Genomic DNA, 20678 nt, shown 5'->3' with positions numbered 1-20678 from the left:
TATAGATTTGCATACGTTGACCTTGCATCCCAGGAATGAAGCCTGCTTGATCATGGTGAATTAACTCTTTCAGATGTGCTGTTGAATTTGGTTTGCTAGGTGTTTTTTGTTTTTTTTTTTTTAAGACAGGGTTTCACTCTGTTGCCCAGGCTGGAGTGTACTAATGCAATCATGGCTCACTACAGCCTCGAACTCCTGGGCTCAAGTGATCCTCCCACCTCAGCCTCCTGACTAGCTGGGACTACAGGCATATGCCACTATGCCTGGCTAATTTTTGTTTTTGTGTTTTTTTGTGGAGATGGGGTTTCGCCATGTTGCCCAGGCTAGTCTTGAACTCGTGAGCTCATGCAATCCACCTGCCTTGGCCTCCCAGAGTTCTGGGATTATAGGTATTAGCCGCTGTGCCCAGGCAGTTTGCTAGTAGTATTTTATTAAGGATTTTTGCATCTATGTTCATTAAGGATATTGGCCAGTAGTGTTCTTTCTTCATTGTGTCTTGGCCAGGTTTTTGTACCAAGTTGATGCTGACTTCATAGAATGAGCTGGTGATATGGTTTGGCTGTGTCCTCATTCGTCAAGGATGAGGCCATGTGGAGATAATTGAATCAGGGGACAGTTTCTCCCATACTGTTCTCATGGTAGTGAATAAGTCTCATGAGATCTGATGGTTTTATAAATGGGAGTTCCCCTGCACAACCCCTCTTGCCTCCCATCATGTAAAATGTGCCTTTGCTTCTCCTTTGCTTTCCGCCGTGATTGTGAGGCATCCCTAGCCATGTGGACCTGTGAGCCCATTACATCTCTTTTTCTTTACACATTACCCAGTCTTGGGTATGTCTTTATTAGCATTATGAGAACTGACAAATACAGCTAGGGAGGAGTCCCTTCTCCCCAGTTTTTTGGAATAGTTTCAGTAGAATAGGTACCAGATCTTCTTTGTACTTCTGGTAGAATTCAGCTGTGAATCCATCTAGTCTGGAGTTTTCTTGGTTGATAGTTTTTTTTAATACAGATTCAATTTCAGAAGTTGATATTGGTCTGTTTAGTGTTTCAATTTCTTCCTGATTCAATCTTAAGAGATTGTGTGCCTCTAGGAACTTTTCCATTTCTTCTGGATTTTCTAGTTTGTTTGCATAGATGTAGTCATAATAGTTTCTGAGGATCTTTTGTATTTCTGTGGAATTAGTTGTAATGTCACCTCTGTTGTTTCTGATTGTGCTTATTTGGATCTTCTCCCTTTTTTTTCTTTGTCAGTCTAGCTAGTGGTCTATCAATCTTGTTTATCCTTTCAAAAATCCAACTTTTGCTTTCACTGATTCTTTGAATGGATTTTTGGGTCTCCATTTCATTCAGTTCTTGTCTGATTTTAGTTCTTTCTTTTCTTCTACTAGCTTTGGAATTAGTTTGGTCTTGTTTCTCTAGTTCCTTTAGGTGTGATATTAGATTGTTAATTCGAGATCTTTCTAACTTTTTGAGTTAGGCATCTAGTGCTATAAGCTTTCCTCTTAACACTGCTTTTGCTGCACCCCAAAGATTTTGGTATGTTGTGTCTCTGTTTTCATTTATTTCAAATATTTTTTTTATTTCTTCCTTGATTTTGTTGTTTGCCCAAAAGTCATTCAGGAGCAAGTTGTATAATTTCCATGTAATTATGTGGTTTTGAGAGATCTTTTTGGTATTGATTTCTATTTTTATTCCACTGTGATCTGAGAGTATGGTATAATTTTGATTTTTAAAAAATTTATTGAGACTTGCTTTATGGCCAAGCATATGGTCGATTTTGAAATATGTTCTGTGTGCAGATGAGAAGAATGTGTATTCTGTCATTGATCAGTGGAGGATTCTGTAGATGTCTATTAGGGCCAATTGGTCAAGTATCAAGTTTAAATCCAGAATTTCTTTATTAGCTTTTTGCCTCAATGATCTGTCTAATGCTGTCAGTGTGTTATTGAATCCCCGACTATTATTGTGTGGTTGTATGAGTCTTTTCATAGGTCTAGAAGTACATTTTTATGAATCTAGGTGCTCCAATGTTGGGTGTGTATATATTTAGTATAGTTAAGTCTTCTTGTTGTATTGAATTATTTATCATTGTGTAGTGCCCTTCTTTGTCTTTTTTATTGTTGTTGGTTTAAAATTTGTTTTATCTGATATAAGAAGAGTGATTGGTGCTTTTTATAGTTTTCCATTTGTGTAGATCTTTCTCCAGCCCTTTACTTTGCACCTATGGGTGTCACGATGTGTGAAATGGGTCCCTTGAAGACAGCAGACAGATAGGGTTTTTTTTTTTTTTATCCAATTTTCCGCTCTGTGCCTTTTAAGTGGGGTGTTTAGGCCATTTACATTCAAGGTTAATATTGATATGTGAGGTTTTGACCCTACTGTGAAGTTGATACCTGGTTGCTTTGTAGCTTCTATTGTGCAATTGCTTTATCGAGTCTGTTGGTTACGTACTTAACTCTGTTTTTGTGGTAGCAGGTATTGCTCTTTTGTTTCCATGTTTAGAAGTCCCTTAAGGATTTCTTGTAAGCTGTTCTAGTGGGAAAAAAAATTCCCTTAGCACTTGCTTGTCTGGAAAAGATTATATTTCCCTTTTCTTATGAAGCTTAGTTTGATGAGATATGAAGTTCTTGGTTGGAATTTCTTTTCTTTCAGACTACTGAACACAGGCCCCCAATCTCTCTTGGTTTATAAGATTTCTTCTAAGAAATCTATTGTTAGCCTGATGGGGTTCCTTTAGTATGTAATTTGCCCTTTTTCTCTAACTATCTTTGAGATTTTTTTCTTTAGCATTGACCTTGGACAGCCTGGTGACTGTATTCCTTAGTGATGTTCATTTTGTATAGTATCTCACAGGTGTTCTCTGGATTTTTTTGTATCCGGATGTCTATCTCTCTGGCAAGATTAGGGAAATTTTCTTGAATTATTCCACCAAATATATTTTCCAGGTTGTTTATTTTTTCTCCTTCTCTCCCAGGAATGCCAATAATTCATAAGTTTTGTTGCTTTACATAATCGCATATTTTTTGAAGATTTTGTTCCTTTTTTAAAATTCTTTTTTCTTAATTTTTGTCTGACTGTGTTAGTTCAAAAGACCAGTCTTTAAGCTCTGAAATTCTTTCTTCTGCTTGGTCCAGTCTACCAAATATAGTTTTCTTATGCTGCATTTGCCATTCTAGGGAATTGTGTTCAGTGGCAATAGTCAAGAAAACCTCACTGGCTACCTTACATAGATTTTGTCTTAATTTTGGTCTCTACCTTTCCCCCCTAATTCAGAAAATGAGTCTTGGGGAGCTGGCACATCATGAGGGATCAGGATCCACAAGAAATTGTCTAGACCAGGAATGTCCCACATGACCTGCAATTGCCAGTTAATGTAATGACTCAGAGTGGTGGTCCCTCAGGCGAACAAAGACACTCTGCAAATAGATTTATAGAATACAAAAGGCCTTTACAAGCTGGAAAAGGCAAGGAATAGATCCTCCACCGGAGCCTCCAGAAGGAATGCAGCTCTGCCTATACCTCGACTTTCACCCTATAAGACCCATTTCAGACTCTGACCTCCAGAACTGAAAGATGACAGATCTGTGTTGTTTTAAGCCTTTAAATTTGTGGTAATTTGTTATAGCAGCAGTAGGAAACTAATACACAGAACTTGTGATATAAAGTATCCCAGACCCCCTCATATTGCAGATAAGGAAACAGAGGCCCAGGCAATTTGCCAACTTTCATGAAGTCACATGGCTAGTTAATAATAGCTGCTGACAACATTGAGAAATTCCTCTATGCTAAACACAAGTCTTAGTCCTTAGCATGTATTTACTCATGAAGTCATCAGCATAACCCTAAGGCAGCAGCCCTCATTCTTATCCTCACATTTTATAGATTAAGAGACTGAGGCATAAGGATGTTAATGTCATGAAGATACTAAATAGGGTGCTACGAGTTTGCACCCAGGCATTTCTGCTGTGGAATGCACTCTCTTTACCACCAGACATAGTGACAGAAGGCGAGCCTGAGCTCTTGGGTGCCAGTCCAGTATCCTACCAACTTCTAAAGAGTTACTTGATCTCATTTCCTCTTGACAACTCTGAAATCTGTAGGTCATTCCCATTCTAAGTGAAGAAAACAAGACACCGAGACCAAGAGATGTGCCTAAAGCACTCATCTGGTCAGTTGGAATTACAAGCCTCTTGACTCCCATCTCTTGGTAGTTTCCCCCAGTCCCTCTGCTTCTGGCACCATGAGAGACACAAAAGATAAATGACAGAGTTTCTGCCATCAGCAAGTTTATGGGTTATCTTGGGCTAAATTTGGTAACTTGGGTGTCACTTTTTTCAGTTCCATCCTCAAGGCAAGACTACTCCTCAGGCCTTGATCAATAACTGTTTGTTCTCTGGAGCAATCTGACATTGCACAGAGGAAAAGCTTGGAACAAACTAAGCAATCAATGTACTGAGCTTCCCCTGCCAGGGGCAGCTTTAGAATGTCTATGTAAGAGAGTCTTCAGCCACATATTTGGAAGAGGCTGTAGCACCTAAGTGTGGTATTATAGCCAACATAATGTATTTAGTTAGAGTGTATTTTTACTTGGGGAATTTTGAGGAGGAGCTGATGGAGATTTAGGGGGCTGACTAAAACTGCCCCAAACCACCCCTTGATGTACCACTTCCCCATGTAAACCCCTGTATGTTGCAGCTCAGAAAGAGGAATATACAGTTCTCGCCACCAAGAAGCTTACTCAGTATTTGAATGTGGGCAATTTTTTTTTCTTTTCTCTTTTTTCTTCATACAGAGTCTTTCTCTGTTGCCCAGGCTGGAGAGCAAAAGTGCAATCATAGCTCACTGCAACCTTGAACTCTTCCCTCAGGCAATCCTCCTGCCTCAGCCTCTGGAGTAGCTGGGACTATAGGCACACACCACCAAGACCAACTAATTTTAAAATTTTTTGTAGAGATAGGGTCCTGCTGTGTTGCCCTGGCCTCAAGTGATCCTCCCACCTCAGCCTCCCAAAGCGCTGAGATTACAGGTGTGAGCTACTTCATCCAGCCTGGATGCGTGCTTTAAAAGAAATCAGAGAACAAACAAAAGGCCTAACAAATTTGGGCAGTGCAGACATGGGCCACCTGCAGGTGAGAGCAATAGGTGCGTGGAGGACAGCCCCATGTCTATGGCTTCAGGAAAGCCTCATGTAAAATGAGGCTTTGAAGTATGAACTAGTAGGTGAGGGGCAAGTGTGATCGTAGGTGGAGAAAAAGAATGGGTGAGAAAATTCAAATAGACATATTTGAAGACAGTGCACTGGGCAGATTAACTGGTGAAAAAGAAAGTATGAAATCACTTATGCTGGTTATCACCGAATCATTCTTTCAGTCAACAAATATTTATTGCTCACCTACCAAGTGCCAGGCACTATATTAGATACCAGAGACCCAGCAGTAAATAAATCATACGCCCTAAAAGGTAAGGGGTGTTGCTCTGATTCAGCTCTAGCAGCAAAGCTCTGCTCTTCATTTCTGCCTACAGAGAGGGATTCCCATTTCAGGCCATTCCTGCGTGCAGTCAGACACACCTGCCCTCCCCCTGCCATTGCACGGCTCCTCTGACGCGAGGGCAGACACAGGAGCCCGGTGATCGTCTCTGCTTGAATAAATTACCGCCCCATCATCTTCATGCATAAAACATGGCACAGGAGGCTAGGGCAGCCCAGCACAGCAGCTGCCTTCGGGCCAGTCGGGAGTTAAGGGAAGGAAAGGCAAGGCAAGTTACAAGATAAAAGAAGTCAACGGAAGCCTCAAATACTCTTTTTTTTTTTTTTTTTTTTTTTTTAAGAAAAGAACAAAAAGGGGGGGTTAAGTTTTCTTTTTCATTTTTATACGTCTGGACTTAACTTCCGGGATAGCTGCAAGACCCTTTTGTTCCTTTGCCATGAGCAGGTTTTAGGCCGCTCTGTTGGGACCATGGTGTTACCTTCGCGATTACACTGGATCAGAAACAGGCCATGGAGGGACAGGATCCGGAGGCGCCAGCTCAACCGTGAGTGTCCCGACCGGTGTTACCTACTCTCTGCCTTTGTTTTCCACACTTTCCCGCAACACACTCATTTCTTGCCCTCTGCAAATCTTCTCCAATCTTTCCCCCTTCCTCCTCTCTTCCACTTTCCTGTGCTCCGTTTTCCAATGGACTTTGGTATTTTTTACCGACTCTCTCTCTTCCTATTTCCTTCCCAGCCCTATCCTAATTAGAGGTAACTAGATACATTTTGTTTCAAGTGGTGAGCAAGACAGGGCCACAGGGCCTCTTTTCTTTATTTCTCCAACCAGATGGAAAATACAAATAAATATTTACATCGGTCAAGGAGTCATGTGAATTGGAATTTTTGTTTATTACAGTGGGGAAAAAAATGGAACATCTGAATCAAACAGGTTATCAGCAGTGTCGCTAGATGAGGTGAAATTCAAGGATCAGTGAGTCATATTTCCTTTAAAGGGCCCAATTGTATGCTTCTTAAATTATCAAACTCACAACTGAGTAGACAGGAACTCTAACCAAAAGGGAGTTTTTAGTGCTGGAGTAATCTGAGAATGAAAAAGCATTTCCTATGTATGCCAAGACCATTTCTCATGAACAAGTAACAAATTCGTGTGTGTCTGTTTTTAGAGATGTTTATTTATCTCAGATGTCAGCAAATTCAAATGGGTGGAGGGCTGGGCTGCTAAGAAGAATGAGTGAAAGGGGTTTGTTTTCACAGGGGTAAGGAATAGTTCACTTTCTTCCTGTCTCTGTTGTCAGAAAAATGATAGTGAAAGCATGATGATAAATGACAACTGACATTTGGCCTCAATATGAGGTAGCAATAGGCAGTGGTAGAGGGTGCAGCAAATGGGGAAATATGTGTCCCATCATAGTGGGGCACCCACCATTCAACGCCATCAGATTGTTTCCATGAGGAATGGGGTAGAGGTTGGTAGATTTTCCAATTTTTCAAAAAAAGCAGGCAGATGCGGTAGCTCATGCCTGTAATCCCGGCACTTCTGGGAGGCCGAGGCGGGAGGATCATGACGTCAAGAGATCGAGAGCACCCTGGCCAACATGGTGAAACCCTGTCTCTACTAAAAATACAAAAATTAGCCGGGCGTGGTGGTGGACGCCTGTAATCCCAGCTACTCAGGAGGCTGAGGCAGGAGAATCACTTGAACCCAGGAGGCGGAGGTTGCGGTGAGCTGAGATCGTGCCATTGCACTTTAGCCTGGGCAACAACAGCGAAACTCTGTCTCGAAAACAAAAAAAAAAGCAAGAAACACTAATTTCTATGTGAAAGCTCTCAAGTTTAAATGTTGGCAGTTTATTCTTTGAATTTTAAATATGTAATACCAATGTTCTGAGGCAACGTGTGACAACTGTGGACCACCAGTAGCCAAGCCCTGGTTTATGTGCTAGGTGTTGTTCTCATTAGAAGTCCATCACACAGGCCGGGCGCGGTGGCTCACGCCTGTAATTCCAACACTTTGGGAGGCGGAGGTGGGCAGATCACCTGAGGTGAGGAGTTGAAGAGCAGCCTGGCCAACATGGTAAAACCCCATCTCTACTAAAAATACAAAAATCAGCCAGGCGTGGTGGTGGGCACCTGTAATCCCAACTACTCAAGAGGCTGAGACTGGAGAATCGCTTGAACCCAAGAGGCGGAGATTGCAGTGAGCGGAGATTGTGCCATTGTACTCCAGCCTGGGCGATGAGCGAAACTCCATCTAAAAAAAAAAAAAAGTAGAAGTCTATCACACAGTGTTCTTTATGCCTAGATGCCTAGTTATACGTTGGCAACTCTTCCTTATGTGTTAAAAGTCCCTGGTATAGACAATTAAATTAAGATGAATGAGTGGCTTAGGAACATGTATCCAAAATAGTCACAGTCTACTAGTTTCGGAGGCAAGCTGAGCTGGTTGGATTCCAAATGACAATTCAAAGACAAGCAAACAATTTGCATCAAGCAAAATACTTCTTTTTCTTTGATATAATTGAAGAAGCCATCAGTTTTCTCTGGGCCTTTACCTTCTTGATCATGTTTCTTTTACTTGCGCGTACCTTAAATTTAAACTCCAGTTTTTATGAAACTTCATTCTATATCTGTAGGAAAATAGTTGTGATCCTACAGTTTTAATCCAATACCTCCGTTATGGAATCCGTCACTGAGAAAAGCTGGATTATGGATCTGCATGGTTTCACTAGTATGGATGGGAAGTCGGCCTATACTCTTAAAATAAGAGTTATCAGAAAAGCCTGCTTTACTACAGAAATTTCACTTAAATTTCGAGACTAACATCTGAATACTGTGCTGATTTCTGCATGGTTTTAATATGAAATGATATATTAATAGATGTTGAATGTAAGCTCAACATTAAGCAGGCTGGTCCTGACCTCTTTGGCATAATGTCTAAGGAGGGAATTCTGATATTCTTCCAGGATGGTCAAGAGCCCTGCTGCATGAGAGTCAGTGTGAGTTAGAAACAGGAACAGGATCAAGTGACATTTTTGGAGGGTTGCATTTTCCAACTCACAAAAGACCTGTGCATGTTTGCAGGCAGCGAATCAGAGAAAGTGGAAAGGGAGAAAGAGTGAAGACACCTGCGAGGAAAGGACGCTTATCACTGCAAATGTCAGCCTGCAAGGGTGGCCCTCAACAATATTTTGCAGCTGCTAAAATCTGTTTTGATAACGTTTCCTGTCTTCTTTCTCTGAAGCTTTTCTCATAGGTCAGCGTTTCCTCCAACTTGGGGACTCAAGTTATATAATCCTTTGGGGTTATTTTGTCATTAAGAAAAATAAGTTAGTAAACCCCTTTTCTTTAAATACACAGAGGGACCTTGAATGGTGATAGGAGGGACATGTGCCACCACTCTCCATTTCCATGCCCACGCAGACATTGGTAATCAACCACAGCTCTCTCCTTTTTCCCCACGGGGGCCAGGCCCTGGCTTGGAATCCTTTCTAATATAGTGCCTTAAGCTGCCATGTCTAATCAATTAGAATTGCCTCACTGGTTGAAATTTATATTTGTTTTCTAGTGCTTTGTAACAAATTACCACAAGTTTATTGCCTTAAAACAACATACATTTTTTTTATCTCACAGCTTCCATGGGCATGAATTAGCTGGATTCTCTGCTCAGGGTCTCCCAAGGCTGCAATCAAGGTGTTCTCTGGGGCTGCAATCTCATCTGAGGCTCAGGGTCTCCTTCCAAGCTCAATGGTTGTGGGCAGAATTTAGTTCCTTGCAGTTGTAGGCCTGAGGCCTTCAGCAACTAAAGGCCACCCATTGTTCTCTGCCACATGACCCTCTCCACAACATGGTAGTTTGCTTCCTCAAGGCCAACAAGGGTCTTTTGCTGCTTATAGACTCTTCTTTAAAGGGCTCACCTGATTAGGTCAGGCCCACCCAGGATAATCTCTCTTTTGATTAGTTAAAAATTGACTGATCAAGGACTTTAATTACATTTGAAAAATCCCTCATTTTTGCCATATAACATAATCTAATCACAGAAGTAAAATCTCATCATATTTATACCCAAGGTTCGAGAACTATACAGAACCTGTATGCCAAGGGGCAAGAATTGTGGGGCCATCTTCAAATTCTGCTTACTACAAAACCTAATTGTCATCTTTGCAATAGAACTTCGATTTTGAGCTACTGGAAAGCTTTAGGTTTTTTGTTTGCTCATTTGTTTGTTTTTGTTTTACTTTTTATTATGAGAATTTTCAAACATTCAGTAAAGTTAAGAAAATAGTATAATGAATCTTATATATCTATCACCTAAATTTAACAATTATTAACATTTTGCCATATTTGCTTCATCTAATTTCCTGTTGAAACATTTAAAAATAAATCAGACATTATGACATCTCCGCACTACATATTTTAGTAAGAGCATCTCTAAAAAATAAGTACATTTTTCTACATAACTGCGTAATAAAATTAACAATGATCCCCACATATTATTTAATACCTGGACCATATTCAAATCTCCCCAGGTGAGAACAAATCCTTAATAAGCTCTGCATGCCTATAACCCTTAGCAAAATACCTGGCACCTCATCTACTCAATAACCATTTGGGTTCCATCAAAATTAAACTCATAGTAAAGCAATGGATCCCAAAGTTCATCTTCCCTAAGCCTTCCTCACTTCTTCCTTTCACCCCCAGAATCTGTAATGAAATATTTAGATTATTTTCTTTTCTAGTCCATAGCAGTGTAGTAAAAAAAAATAATAATAATCAAACCAAGATATGAGAACGGTAATATGTTACCCTTCTTAGGGATATTTGAATTTTAAAATAGGCCAAAGGTCACTACAAAGACACACATGTGTGATACTGAGCAGACATTCGGGAGAAGGACCTATCTGGTGTCCTGTAAACCCTGTCAAGCTGCTTACCTGTGACCTGCCCAGGTAAAGAGGAGTATAGACAGAGCAACAGCTCCGTGGGTGCCTGGGCCTTCTACATGATGACAGCAGGGTCAGGGCAGGGCACGGGAATGAGGGGCAGGCACAGATAACTGAATGCCCCGAGAGCCTTTCTTTCCTTTAGTCTGCCACAGTTGGGGTGGGAGATTAAAGGAAAGAAACCCTGAAAAGTATATAAGCTTTGACAACCAGGAGATTTGGCTTCAAATCCTGCTTCTACAACTTCTTAGCTGTTGGCCTGTGGGCAATTTATTCCACCTTCCTGAATGCCCACTTCCTCAACCTTAAAATGGTTATTACAGTAATACCCACCTCCCAGTGTTATTGGGGGGGATTGAAAGACATAAAATATGTCAAGTGCCTAGCACAGTTCCTGGCAATGTAGCTATTGGGAGCTGAGGGCCTAAAAATGGTAATAGTGGCATTTGAGGCAGTATGAAGGGCTTACCATTGCCACCTCCACATTTTTTCCCAAAATAATGGGAGACATGTCATACTGGAGAAGGCATCCCCATCTTCCTCAGCCAGGCACCCCACCCTCACATTCAGCTGGCTTACACCACACCACACAGGAGGCAACACAGACACACTAGGGAAAAACTGATCTTGGCCCCTAGGGGTGTGACTCCTGTTCTTCTGGGAAAATGGAGTGTTTGCCTCCCACAGAGGATCTCCAGGCTGTTTTCAGTACAAGTAAATGCAACCAGATGACAGAGCCCACTGGGAACTTGTTTCACCTCTTTAAAAAGTTGAACTCTAGCCTAGTGTGGTGGCTTACACCTGTAATTCCAATGCTTTGGGAGGCTGAGGTGGGAGGATCACTCGAGGCCAGGAATTAGAGACCAGCCTGGCAACATAGCAAGATCCTGTCTCTATAAACATTTTTTTTTTAAGTTAGTGGGCATGGTGGTGTGTGCCTGTAAACCCAGCTACTCAGGAGGCTGAGGCAGGAGGATTGATTGAACTTAGGAACTGGAGGTTACACTGAGCTATGATCATGCCACTGCACTCCAGCCTAGGTGACAGCGCAAATGCTGTCTCAAAAAACAAAACAAAACAAAACAAAAACAGTTGAACTCTGTTAGGTAGAGCTTTGATGGAGGCAGCCGCTGGTTAGCACTTTTTGTGGACTCCAATCAAAGGAATGGAAATGAGTTTTCTCTGTCCCACTGAAAAGACAACAGTGACAAAGCTGATATGCACTTGAGATTAGGGAATCTGCTGTCTCAGAGATACCACTGGCGACTTCCTCCCAGTGTCAATGTGACTTAATTGTCTTGTTCTGCTTCGCCGGCCATTCTCCTGACTCAGTGTGATGGCATTCTTAATTGTGACTGGGCAAGGGGACCTGGTCAGGCAGCAGTCTGAATCCCACAGACCATGCCCTGGACTGTGGTTGGGGCTATGGGACTTCGAAGGAGGGCTCTCCTGTCTGCCACCATCCTGGGTTGACAATTCTACACAAGGAGGTAAGAACCCAGCTGGCTATTCCTCACTGCACGTGCAGCTCTGGAAGGCACTCTGATTCATAGAAACAGTCTTAGATTTTCTTCTAAATACCACTGTCTTCAGATGAGAACCTGAAGGCAAGATCTCAGGGAGACAGAGGGGCCCGGGATAGGAAGGATATGTGGGCACCTCTCCCACAGTCCTCCATCTGCACAAGGCTACCCACTCTGCAGATGGCCCCTGCTTGCAGAGAGATCCAGCGTCAATTTACAGAGCAGCCCAGCTTCCTATCAGCTTTCTGTCCTGGCTTACCTGTTATCTGGCAAGGGTCAGGCCTTGGCAACACTCATGTTTCTCCCCTGGTCTCCTCCACTCTGGGATTTTGTACCAGTATGGGGAGGCACTATGGTTGCAGATTTAGCTTTTCAGCGTGGATACAAACACCCAAGTGTCCCAGACCACAGCAGAAACCGTGTTGCTGCCTTTTCCAACCTGCTGATTTGGTCTCTTGCTGCTGTTCTGACCAACAGAATTGCTACTGACTGACAAATCCCTTGTGCTGCGATTTTAGGCTTCAGGCTGGGCTTCTCTGCTCTGAAGTGGAGAAGGATATACCAGGAAAATTCCTCTCTTGGTTTCTGTTTCCTTTAAGCTACAAGCTTAAAGATTTGGGAGGAGGTCAGTGAGGGGGTTACCCCAAGTATAAAAAAGAAAGAAACCTTTTAGAACATTCTGTATAATTCATAGGTCACATATTTTCCTGGGTTTCAGTCTAGACACCTGCTAAATTTATCCATTAACAGCCTCATCCCAGACAACAGGCGGCTGGGCCCCACAAAGCCTGGGTTTCTCCCCAGTTCTGAATCTTGTTTACCAACAGCTCTGCCAATTACAGAGAATGCTACTGCATTTTGTTTTAGGGACCCTAGTGTTTATACTGGCATAAAAATTATTTATATACCTTCAAACATGTTGTTACCTATTTTCTCATCATTCAGAAGAATACTTGCTTCTGTAGAAGGCTTACCCTCCTCCTTCCTGCCTGAATGATTAAATCCATGGGTACAATTGCCAAATGTCCAATTCCAGTTTATACTGTCAAGGAAGAAAAATGATGGGAAACTGGAGAATGGAAGGTACTTTGAATAATTCAGGGAGGTCCGTTGGTTGAGAAAGTGCTCTCTTTGTATGTACATGATCTGGACAGATATTTTAGCTGTCTCCAGCTGAGGATGGACAAAAGAGAGGGTGTGGAGGGAAAAGGAAAGGAGAGGAAGAAGCAGCAAATACAAATACAGCTAACAAACATAAAAAAGAAAATGAAACCAGCAGAGGGATTAGAGAACTCAGAGCCTCGATGGATTCTGAAGTCTGTAATTCTCAGGTTGTTTGTTTGATGAAGGATCTAAAGAGCCCAAAAGTTAATCACTAGAATGATAACTTGGTCTCTGGTTGGTAACAGAAAATTACCAGAATAGCAAATTTTCTCAGAAGCATTAAGCTAGTGTGTCAAGTTGGGGGTAAGGAGGATCTTAGGGAATGCAAAGCATCTTGAAATATGTTAGCCTAGATTCAACCCACTATGTGAGTACCAGTTTTTCCTCTGAAATAGCAAGATCCAAGAAATTGTTTCACTGCGTAAGAACATGTTAATTATATACACACCCCTTACCCCCTCCTACCCTACCCACCCCCCCCCCAACAATTGTCAAAACTGTAAACTTGGGCAGTAGCACTGAAAAATATGTCTTGATTTTGTTTTCATCTAATACAAAGCTAATATGCACATGTTGTATAAAAATCAAACAATACAGAAACACACAAGAGAGAGAAAGTCATCTAGAATTCCCAGCCCTCACCCCGTACAGCGTAGCACTCCCATTTCTTTTGTAAAATATACTAAATATATATATATAAAACCTTTTTGTATAGTTTGTTTTAAAACGTTACCAATTCTCTATACATTCAAAAATAAAATTAAATAAACAAGTATGAGAAAAAATGCAAATTGAATGCAAACAGAAACCAATGAACTGTATTTCAAATGAATAGCACAACTACATGGAAGAAAAAGAAAAGAATTAATCCAAGTAACATTTGAACACAATACTTTGGCTAAATATCCTCAGTCAAAAAACCAAAAAAAAGAGAATAAAATAATAAAAATAATCTTAAACTCTGTTTAGCAGATTTGTTTTTTGTAGACCACAGTTATAACAATTCTAAAAGTATGTTGTGTATTGTAGAACTAAGCAAACAAGTACCTACAGGATGTGTTGGGAGCCTGTAGGATGTGTTGGGAGTTCTCATTGTGGGAGAAGGCAGATACAAATATAAAATGAGTGAAGACAAAAAAGAATCCTATTCGTTGCCCTGGAATTAGAATAATCTAGACAGACAGACAGACACAGATATTTCCTAGCTCTATCCACTAAAAGGATCTAGAAGCAGTAATACCCAATAGCAATGAGCAACTTAGTACCCAGATGTTGGTTTTTAAATATCACTCACACCAAATGGAATGAGGGCTTCTTGGAAAAATGCTGATACCAGGGCTGCAGCAGTTAAATTACAAGATGAGGCTGAAACACCTTGTGCCAGAAAATAAAGAAGTGCTCAAAAAATTAAGGGAATCTGTCAAAAGGACTGGGGAGCTGCCTTGGAGGGGCTTCTACTGGCAAAACTGGGACACTGTGAGCATCAAATAAACAATGATGTTAATAGATTATAGCCCATTAAGTTAAATATCCATTTTTAAATGTTAAAAATAAGAGTTAAAACCATAAAACTTTTTTTTTTTTTTTTTTTGAGATGAGGCCTCATTGTGTCACCCAGGCATGTGGCGCCATCGCAGCTCACTGGAGCCTCACTGCAGCCTCGAACCCCTGGGATCAAGCCATCTTCCCACCTCAGCCTCCCAAGTAGCTGGGACCACAGGAACGTGCCACCATGCCCAGCTAATTTTTAATTTTTTGTAGAGACAGAATCTTGCTCTGTTGCCCAGGCTGGTCTTGAACTTGTGGGCTCAAGCAATTTTCCCATCTTGGCCTCCCAAAGTGCTGAGCTAAATATATTTTTAAGTGGGATCAGAATAATACCATGTTCTACAACTTACTGTTTCATTTCACAACATAACTTGGGTACCTTTTTATGTCAATAAATAGCAATACATTTCTTCAAACAGGATCCATATACCCAAATCCAAATGAAAGCTTGTAGAGTTTGGGACACTTTAAGTGTATCTAATCTGAACCACTTAAATATTAAAACATGATTATAATTGTAAAGCGGATTGTATTGGTTGGGAATTGAACCATCCACGTACTTACTTATGGAGGCCTGATGTCTGTGACTCTCCAGCCATGCTGTGCTGCTCTTTCTGTTTCCAGCTGGAAACTGGGCTATTTTAAAGGTCAGGGTAATTGGGAGAAGGTATGCATATCTATTATCAAAAAACTATGCCTCACATACTCTTTGAAGGGGAGATCTTTTCATCCTCCACCAAACAGAGGGCGATTTGGAAAGAAGACCATTTCCAATCCCATCAAGGGTTGGCTCCAGGGGTGCCTGGTTTCTGAGGCACCAGAGAGGTTCTTGTGCTTGGGAGCAGGTGGCTTAGTTCTCATCTCCATTACAGGGTGGGATGGAAAGAGGCACACAAAGCCTGAGCCTGCAGAAAGAACCAGGCAATACCAAGAAAAACGGAGTCTGAGATACTTGCTAACACTTTGAATTGCTGCTGTCCAAAGCTTGTTCCCTGAGGTTTGTTACAAATTGAGTGAAATTAATCCAATCCTTCAATTTTCAAGCAAGTGAAAAAAAAAAACACACCATAAAGGATTCGCTTGCTGATACTGCATCAAAGGGAGGACAGTAAATTCATGTAAGTGAGTCGGCAAAGAACCCCAAGAGCTCTTCCCCTCTGGACCAAGGGAAACTTTACTCCTATTAGGATGGTTTGAAGGGGAGAGGGAGAGTATTCTTGAACTCATCAGAGAGTATGAAAGCAAGTGTATGGGTCTACAAGCAACCCTCTAAATGGCATAGGTGGTGAAGAAAATGCATTAGATGTATTTTCAAATGTTTTCCAACATTTTATTATTAATACGTTTCACATATAGAAAAGTTGAAATAATTATACAGTGAATATACTACATATATATATAACCTTTTTGTATTATATATAATATATATATTCTATGGATATTATATATATTCTATGGATATCCATAGAATATATATATATTCTATGGATATTTTATTTATATTTATATATATATATAACTACCACCTACATCACATACCTAACCATATACCTATCTATCAATCCTTTGATAAATCTTATTTTTAATGCTTTAAAAATAAATTGCAGACATCTGTATACTTTATTCTAAACACTCATATATATGTATGTATATATATCAGTCAATCTTTGTTCATAGTTTAAAAAAATTTTTAGTCATGTTTATTGAGGTGTAATTACATAGAGCACAGCATACTTTTTAGTGAGCAGTCCTATGAGTCTTGACAAACACCTATAGTCGTGTAACCACCACAACAATGAAGATATAGAAGAGTTCCATCACCCCAGACATTCCTTCATGCCCCTTTGGAGTCAATCCCTTTCCCCAGCTCTTGTCAACCAGTGATCTGTTTTCTGTCTTTATCATTTTGGCTTTTCCAGAATATCTCATAAGCCAGTTACAGTGGCACAGGCCTGTAGTCCCAGCTACTCGGGAGGATGGCTTGAGCCCAGGAGTTCTGGGGTATAGTGTGCTCTGCTGACCGGGTGTGTGCACTAAGTTTAACATCAATATGGTGACCTCCTGGGAGCGAGGGACCACCAGGTTGCCTAAGGAGAGGTGAACCGGCCCAGGTCAAAAACAGAGCAGGTAAAAACTCCTGTACTGGTCAGTAGTGGGATCGTGCTTTTGAATAGCCACTACACTCCAGCCTGGGCAAGTGCAATTGCAAGACCCCGGCGCTGGGTGCAGTGGCTCACATCTGTAATCCCAGCACTTTGGGAGGCAGAGGTGGATGGATCACCTGAGGTCAGGAGTTCGAGACCAGTCTGAAAACACAGAGAAACCCTGCCTCTACTAAAAATACAAAATTAGCCGGGCATGGTGGTATATGCCTGTAATCCCAGCTACTTGCGAGGCTGAGGCATGAGAATCACTTGAACACAAGAGGCAGAGGTTGCAGTGAACTGAGAGCACGCCATTGCACTCCAGCCTGGGCAACAAGAGCCAAACTCCGTCTCAAAGAAAACAAACAAACAACAACAACGAAAAACAGCAAGACCCTATGCCTTTTAAAAAAAAGCCAGAATATCTCATAAACAGAATCATACAGTATGTAGCCTTTTGAGTCTTGCTTCTTTCACTTAACATGATCCATGATGTTGCATGCACATTTGTTCCTCTTCATTGCTGAGTAGTATCCCATTATTAGATGTATTCTTATAAAATATAGTTATTTGCAAGTGGTAAGATCTCTAATCACCAAAAAGCATGAGTAAACATGATCATCAGAGGGGACAACCCCCGAGTTCTGGGGCACGGCACCCCAATTCTATCCATAGCTCTGGTCCTCTCTCAGGGGAAGCTCTGAGCAAACGAGGGACTCTGAACCCTCTGAATCCCACTCCACCTCACGTGTACCCTGGGAATATCATCAGTGGCAACTACGAAGGGACAGTTTATTCAATCAGCAGTAAATGATTATGATTCAGAATGTATTAGGCCAGTTGTCAACCCTACATTTTTTTCTTTGACATTGTATATGATTATACAACCTGTACACAAAACAGAGATCTTTTCCCCCCATTTAAGACCTGGAGCCAGGCTGACACAGACAAGCAGAGGTAGGAGGATACAGAAGAACAAGGATGGGAGAGAGGGGAGAGACACTATAGTGGAGGCTGTAACAGTCCTGTCATGCTAAGACCAAGTTATGGAGGAACCACGAGTCCCACTAGGTTTGAAGAGCTTTCTGGCTGTCTAGTTCTCCCATTCCATTTTCTTTCCCTACCTTGAGTTAAAAGTCTGTGTTTTCAATCTAAAACAATAACATCCTGCACACAGAAGGGAAAGAGTGAAAGAATATCTTGATCTCTTAAGAAAAGCATATAGTTTAACTTCATGTTTTTAACTCAGCTTTTAACTGAGTAGCCCAGACATCATTATAATTCCCTCAAAGGACAAAAAAATCATTTTTCTTCTATTTCCCCACAGCAGTTTAAAAAATGAAGATATCTGGTTTTTTTAAGATGAGAAGCATAATCTTCAGGGTAAGGCTACATAGTTTTCTTCCTTCGACCTCACTCCCAGTGCTGTCTCTATTTCTGTGTCATCTGAGAAGTGATGTGGGGCACGGAGGGTCCCAGCTCAGGGTATGGGACTTGCTTCCTGGTCTTGCTCCTGCTCATCTGTGAGGCATCAGTCAGACCACTCTCTCTCTCGGTACAGTCAATACATGAACATTCCTTTGTGTCCAGGCCAGAGTTTGTTCCTGGTTTCCTATCCACCCCTTTTTTCATTACTTCTTCTTCTTCTTTTTTTTTCTTTTTTGAGACGGAGTCTCGCTCTGTCGTCCAGGTTGGAGTGCAGCGGTACGATCTCGGCTCACTGCAGCAAGCTCCGCCTCCCGGGTTCACGCCATTCTCCTGCCTTAGCCTCCCAAGTAGCTGGGATGGAGTCTTGCTCTGTCGCCAGGCTGGAGTGCAGTGTTGCGATCTCGGCTCACTGCAACCTCCACCTCCCGAGTTCAAGCCATTCTCTTGCCTCAGCCTCCCGAGTACTTGGGACTACAGATGCGCGCCACCATGCCCGGCTAATTTTTTGTGTTTTTAGTAGAGACGGGGTTTCACCATGTTGGCCAGGATGGTCTCGATCTCTTGAATTCATGATCCACCTGCCTCGGCCTCCCAAATTGCTAGGATTACAGGCGTGAGCCACCATACCCGGCCCTCGTTATTTCTTTGAGGGCACCCTCTCCCAGCACTCTGCTGCCTCCAGTTGTACTGATCAATGGTGCCTTCTCTCAGTCCCAGACAGAGCTCCATTCTCAGGGCCTTTCCTTACCTCATCCCACATCAAATCAGATCCACTATTCCCCATACTTTCCCACCCTAGTGTGGACCAGATGAAGGGCCCTAATGTGTCAACCTGATAAAATTGATTAAAACTTCACATTCTTAGTGGTGGAAGTGATTTCACATGCATTATCTCATTGGAGACTCACAACTACCCTGAGGAGCTAGAAGGATCTGTACTATCCCTGCCCCCCAATTTTTTTCTTATGTGGAAACTGAAGCTCAGAGAGAAAGGAGTAAGACAGTACATCTGTCATTTATTTGGGGTAGTATTAGTATCAGGCATTGTGCCAGCTCCCCTATTGGGCATTATTTCACTTAATCCTCAGTCCAACCCTTTGAGGTTGGTAATTGTATCCATTTTGCAAGTGAGGAGGCTGAGGCTCAGAGAAGTTAAAGGACTTATTAAAAGTCACAGGCCACAGTGTGGCAGAACAGAGCCAACGTTCAGACACATGTGTACAAGTCCAGAGCGGGTTTTCACTGCTGGAACTAGGACTCAAGCTCAAATCAATCAACTCCTAATTTTATGGTTCTTCCAGTGGCCACCCTCTGTATTCAGAAAATGCACCCTACCACCTATCCCCAAATCTCAAAACATGGGCCCGGTTGAAATGCACACAGCTCTGGGAGTCTCCTAGAGGCAGAACAAGGGCTGGCGATGTCTGAGGGCAGCTAACGAGATATTTGGAAATCTACTGGAAACTGTATCTTCCTGCGCTGTGCTGGATGTCCAGGTATCTGAGAATACAGTGAAGGAAAATTAACCGAATATTCAAATCTCTACAGAATGCCTACCTTGAGTCCCTGAATACTTTTTTATGCAGGACGAGGGTTGTAGGGGCCACTCAGAAAGAAATCTGAACACGCAGAACCCTCGGGCTTAGAGCTGTTAGGGGTCGTAGGCAGCCAGCTTACTTCCAGCGGATAGTGCCCACTCCCCTTTCTTCTCAGAGCCCAGCCAAGAAGGATGGCTCAGCGGCCCGACTGGAGCACCTCTGCCCTCCTTGGCTCCTGAGCGTGTCTCCGGGGATTCCTGTTCGGTGATGCCCTGACCCACGGAACTTGCCTCTTCCCTCTTGTTCAGTCGGTTTACCAACCTGGGGGCGTTTGCGGATCAAGGTGTTTGAGAGGCTGGGCTGAGGTGGAGAAGAGGGTGGGGCAGGAGCACCTAAGTCGCTCAGGGATTTGGTGACTCACACCCGGGGAGGGGGGCCCTCTTTCTCCCCAGCACTGGGGGCGCCCAAGGCTGTTCCCATGCTTAGCAGAAGATGCCCCTGTCATCCCCCAAGGGGCCTGCTCGGAGTGTGCCACCTGCAGCATGGCCACCACGAGGCCGGTTATGTATTTATTTCCTGGCAGAGCTGAACCCCAAACGCTTTTCCTTCTGCGCCGTGCGTGAAAGAAACAGAAACCGCTGCACAGCATGTCTATGTTTAGACCTTGGGCCCTGACCCTCCCACAGAGGCCAGCTCTTAGACTTTTCTTTCACAGCCTGGGGATGGGTTTGTACTTCACCCTCGAGCGCCTCCCCCTGGGAACCCGCAGAGGGCTGGGTGGCTCTGCAGTCCTGTGTGCTAAGTGCTTTTCTTCGCTTCTCGATGCTTGGGCCGTCTTGTAAGCAAAGTTAGGTGAATGGAATCCACCCCTACGCGATTGTCGTTTGCATTAAGTA

General features: G+C 42.5%; 1 protein-coding gene across 4 annotated transcripts in view; it reads left to right on the top strand.

The window, feature by feature from the left end:
• Positions 1-5594: 5594 nt before the first annotated feature.
• The window catches only part of RIPOR2 (RHO family interacting cell polarization regulator 2), a 231943-nt gene continuing 216859 nt past the window's right edge, over positions 5595-20678 (top strand). Inside the window, exon 1 of one of the 4 annotated variants that reach the window (XM_055390371.2) lies at positions 5595-6036. In XM_055390371.2, coding sequence (XP_055246346.1) covers positions 5961-6036 — 76 coding nt within the window. In that variant the 5' untranslated portion in view covers positions 5595-5960. The remainder of the gene's footprint in view (positions 6037-20678) is intronic. The other 3 variants (XM_055390376.2, XM_055390378.2, XM_055390377.2) reach the window with 3 other exon arrangements.

This window comes from Gorilla gorilla, chromosome 5 (genome assembly GCF_029281585.2).
Source record: "Gorilla gorilla gorilla isolate KB3781 chromosome 5, NHGRI_mGorGor1-v2.1_pri, whole genome shotgun sequence".
NCBI lineage: Eukaryota > Metazoa > Chordata > Mammalia > Primates > Hominidae > Gorilla > Gorilla gorilla.
This window is presented reverse-complemented; position numbering and strand designations above follow the sequence as displayed.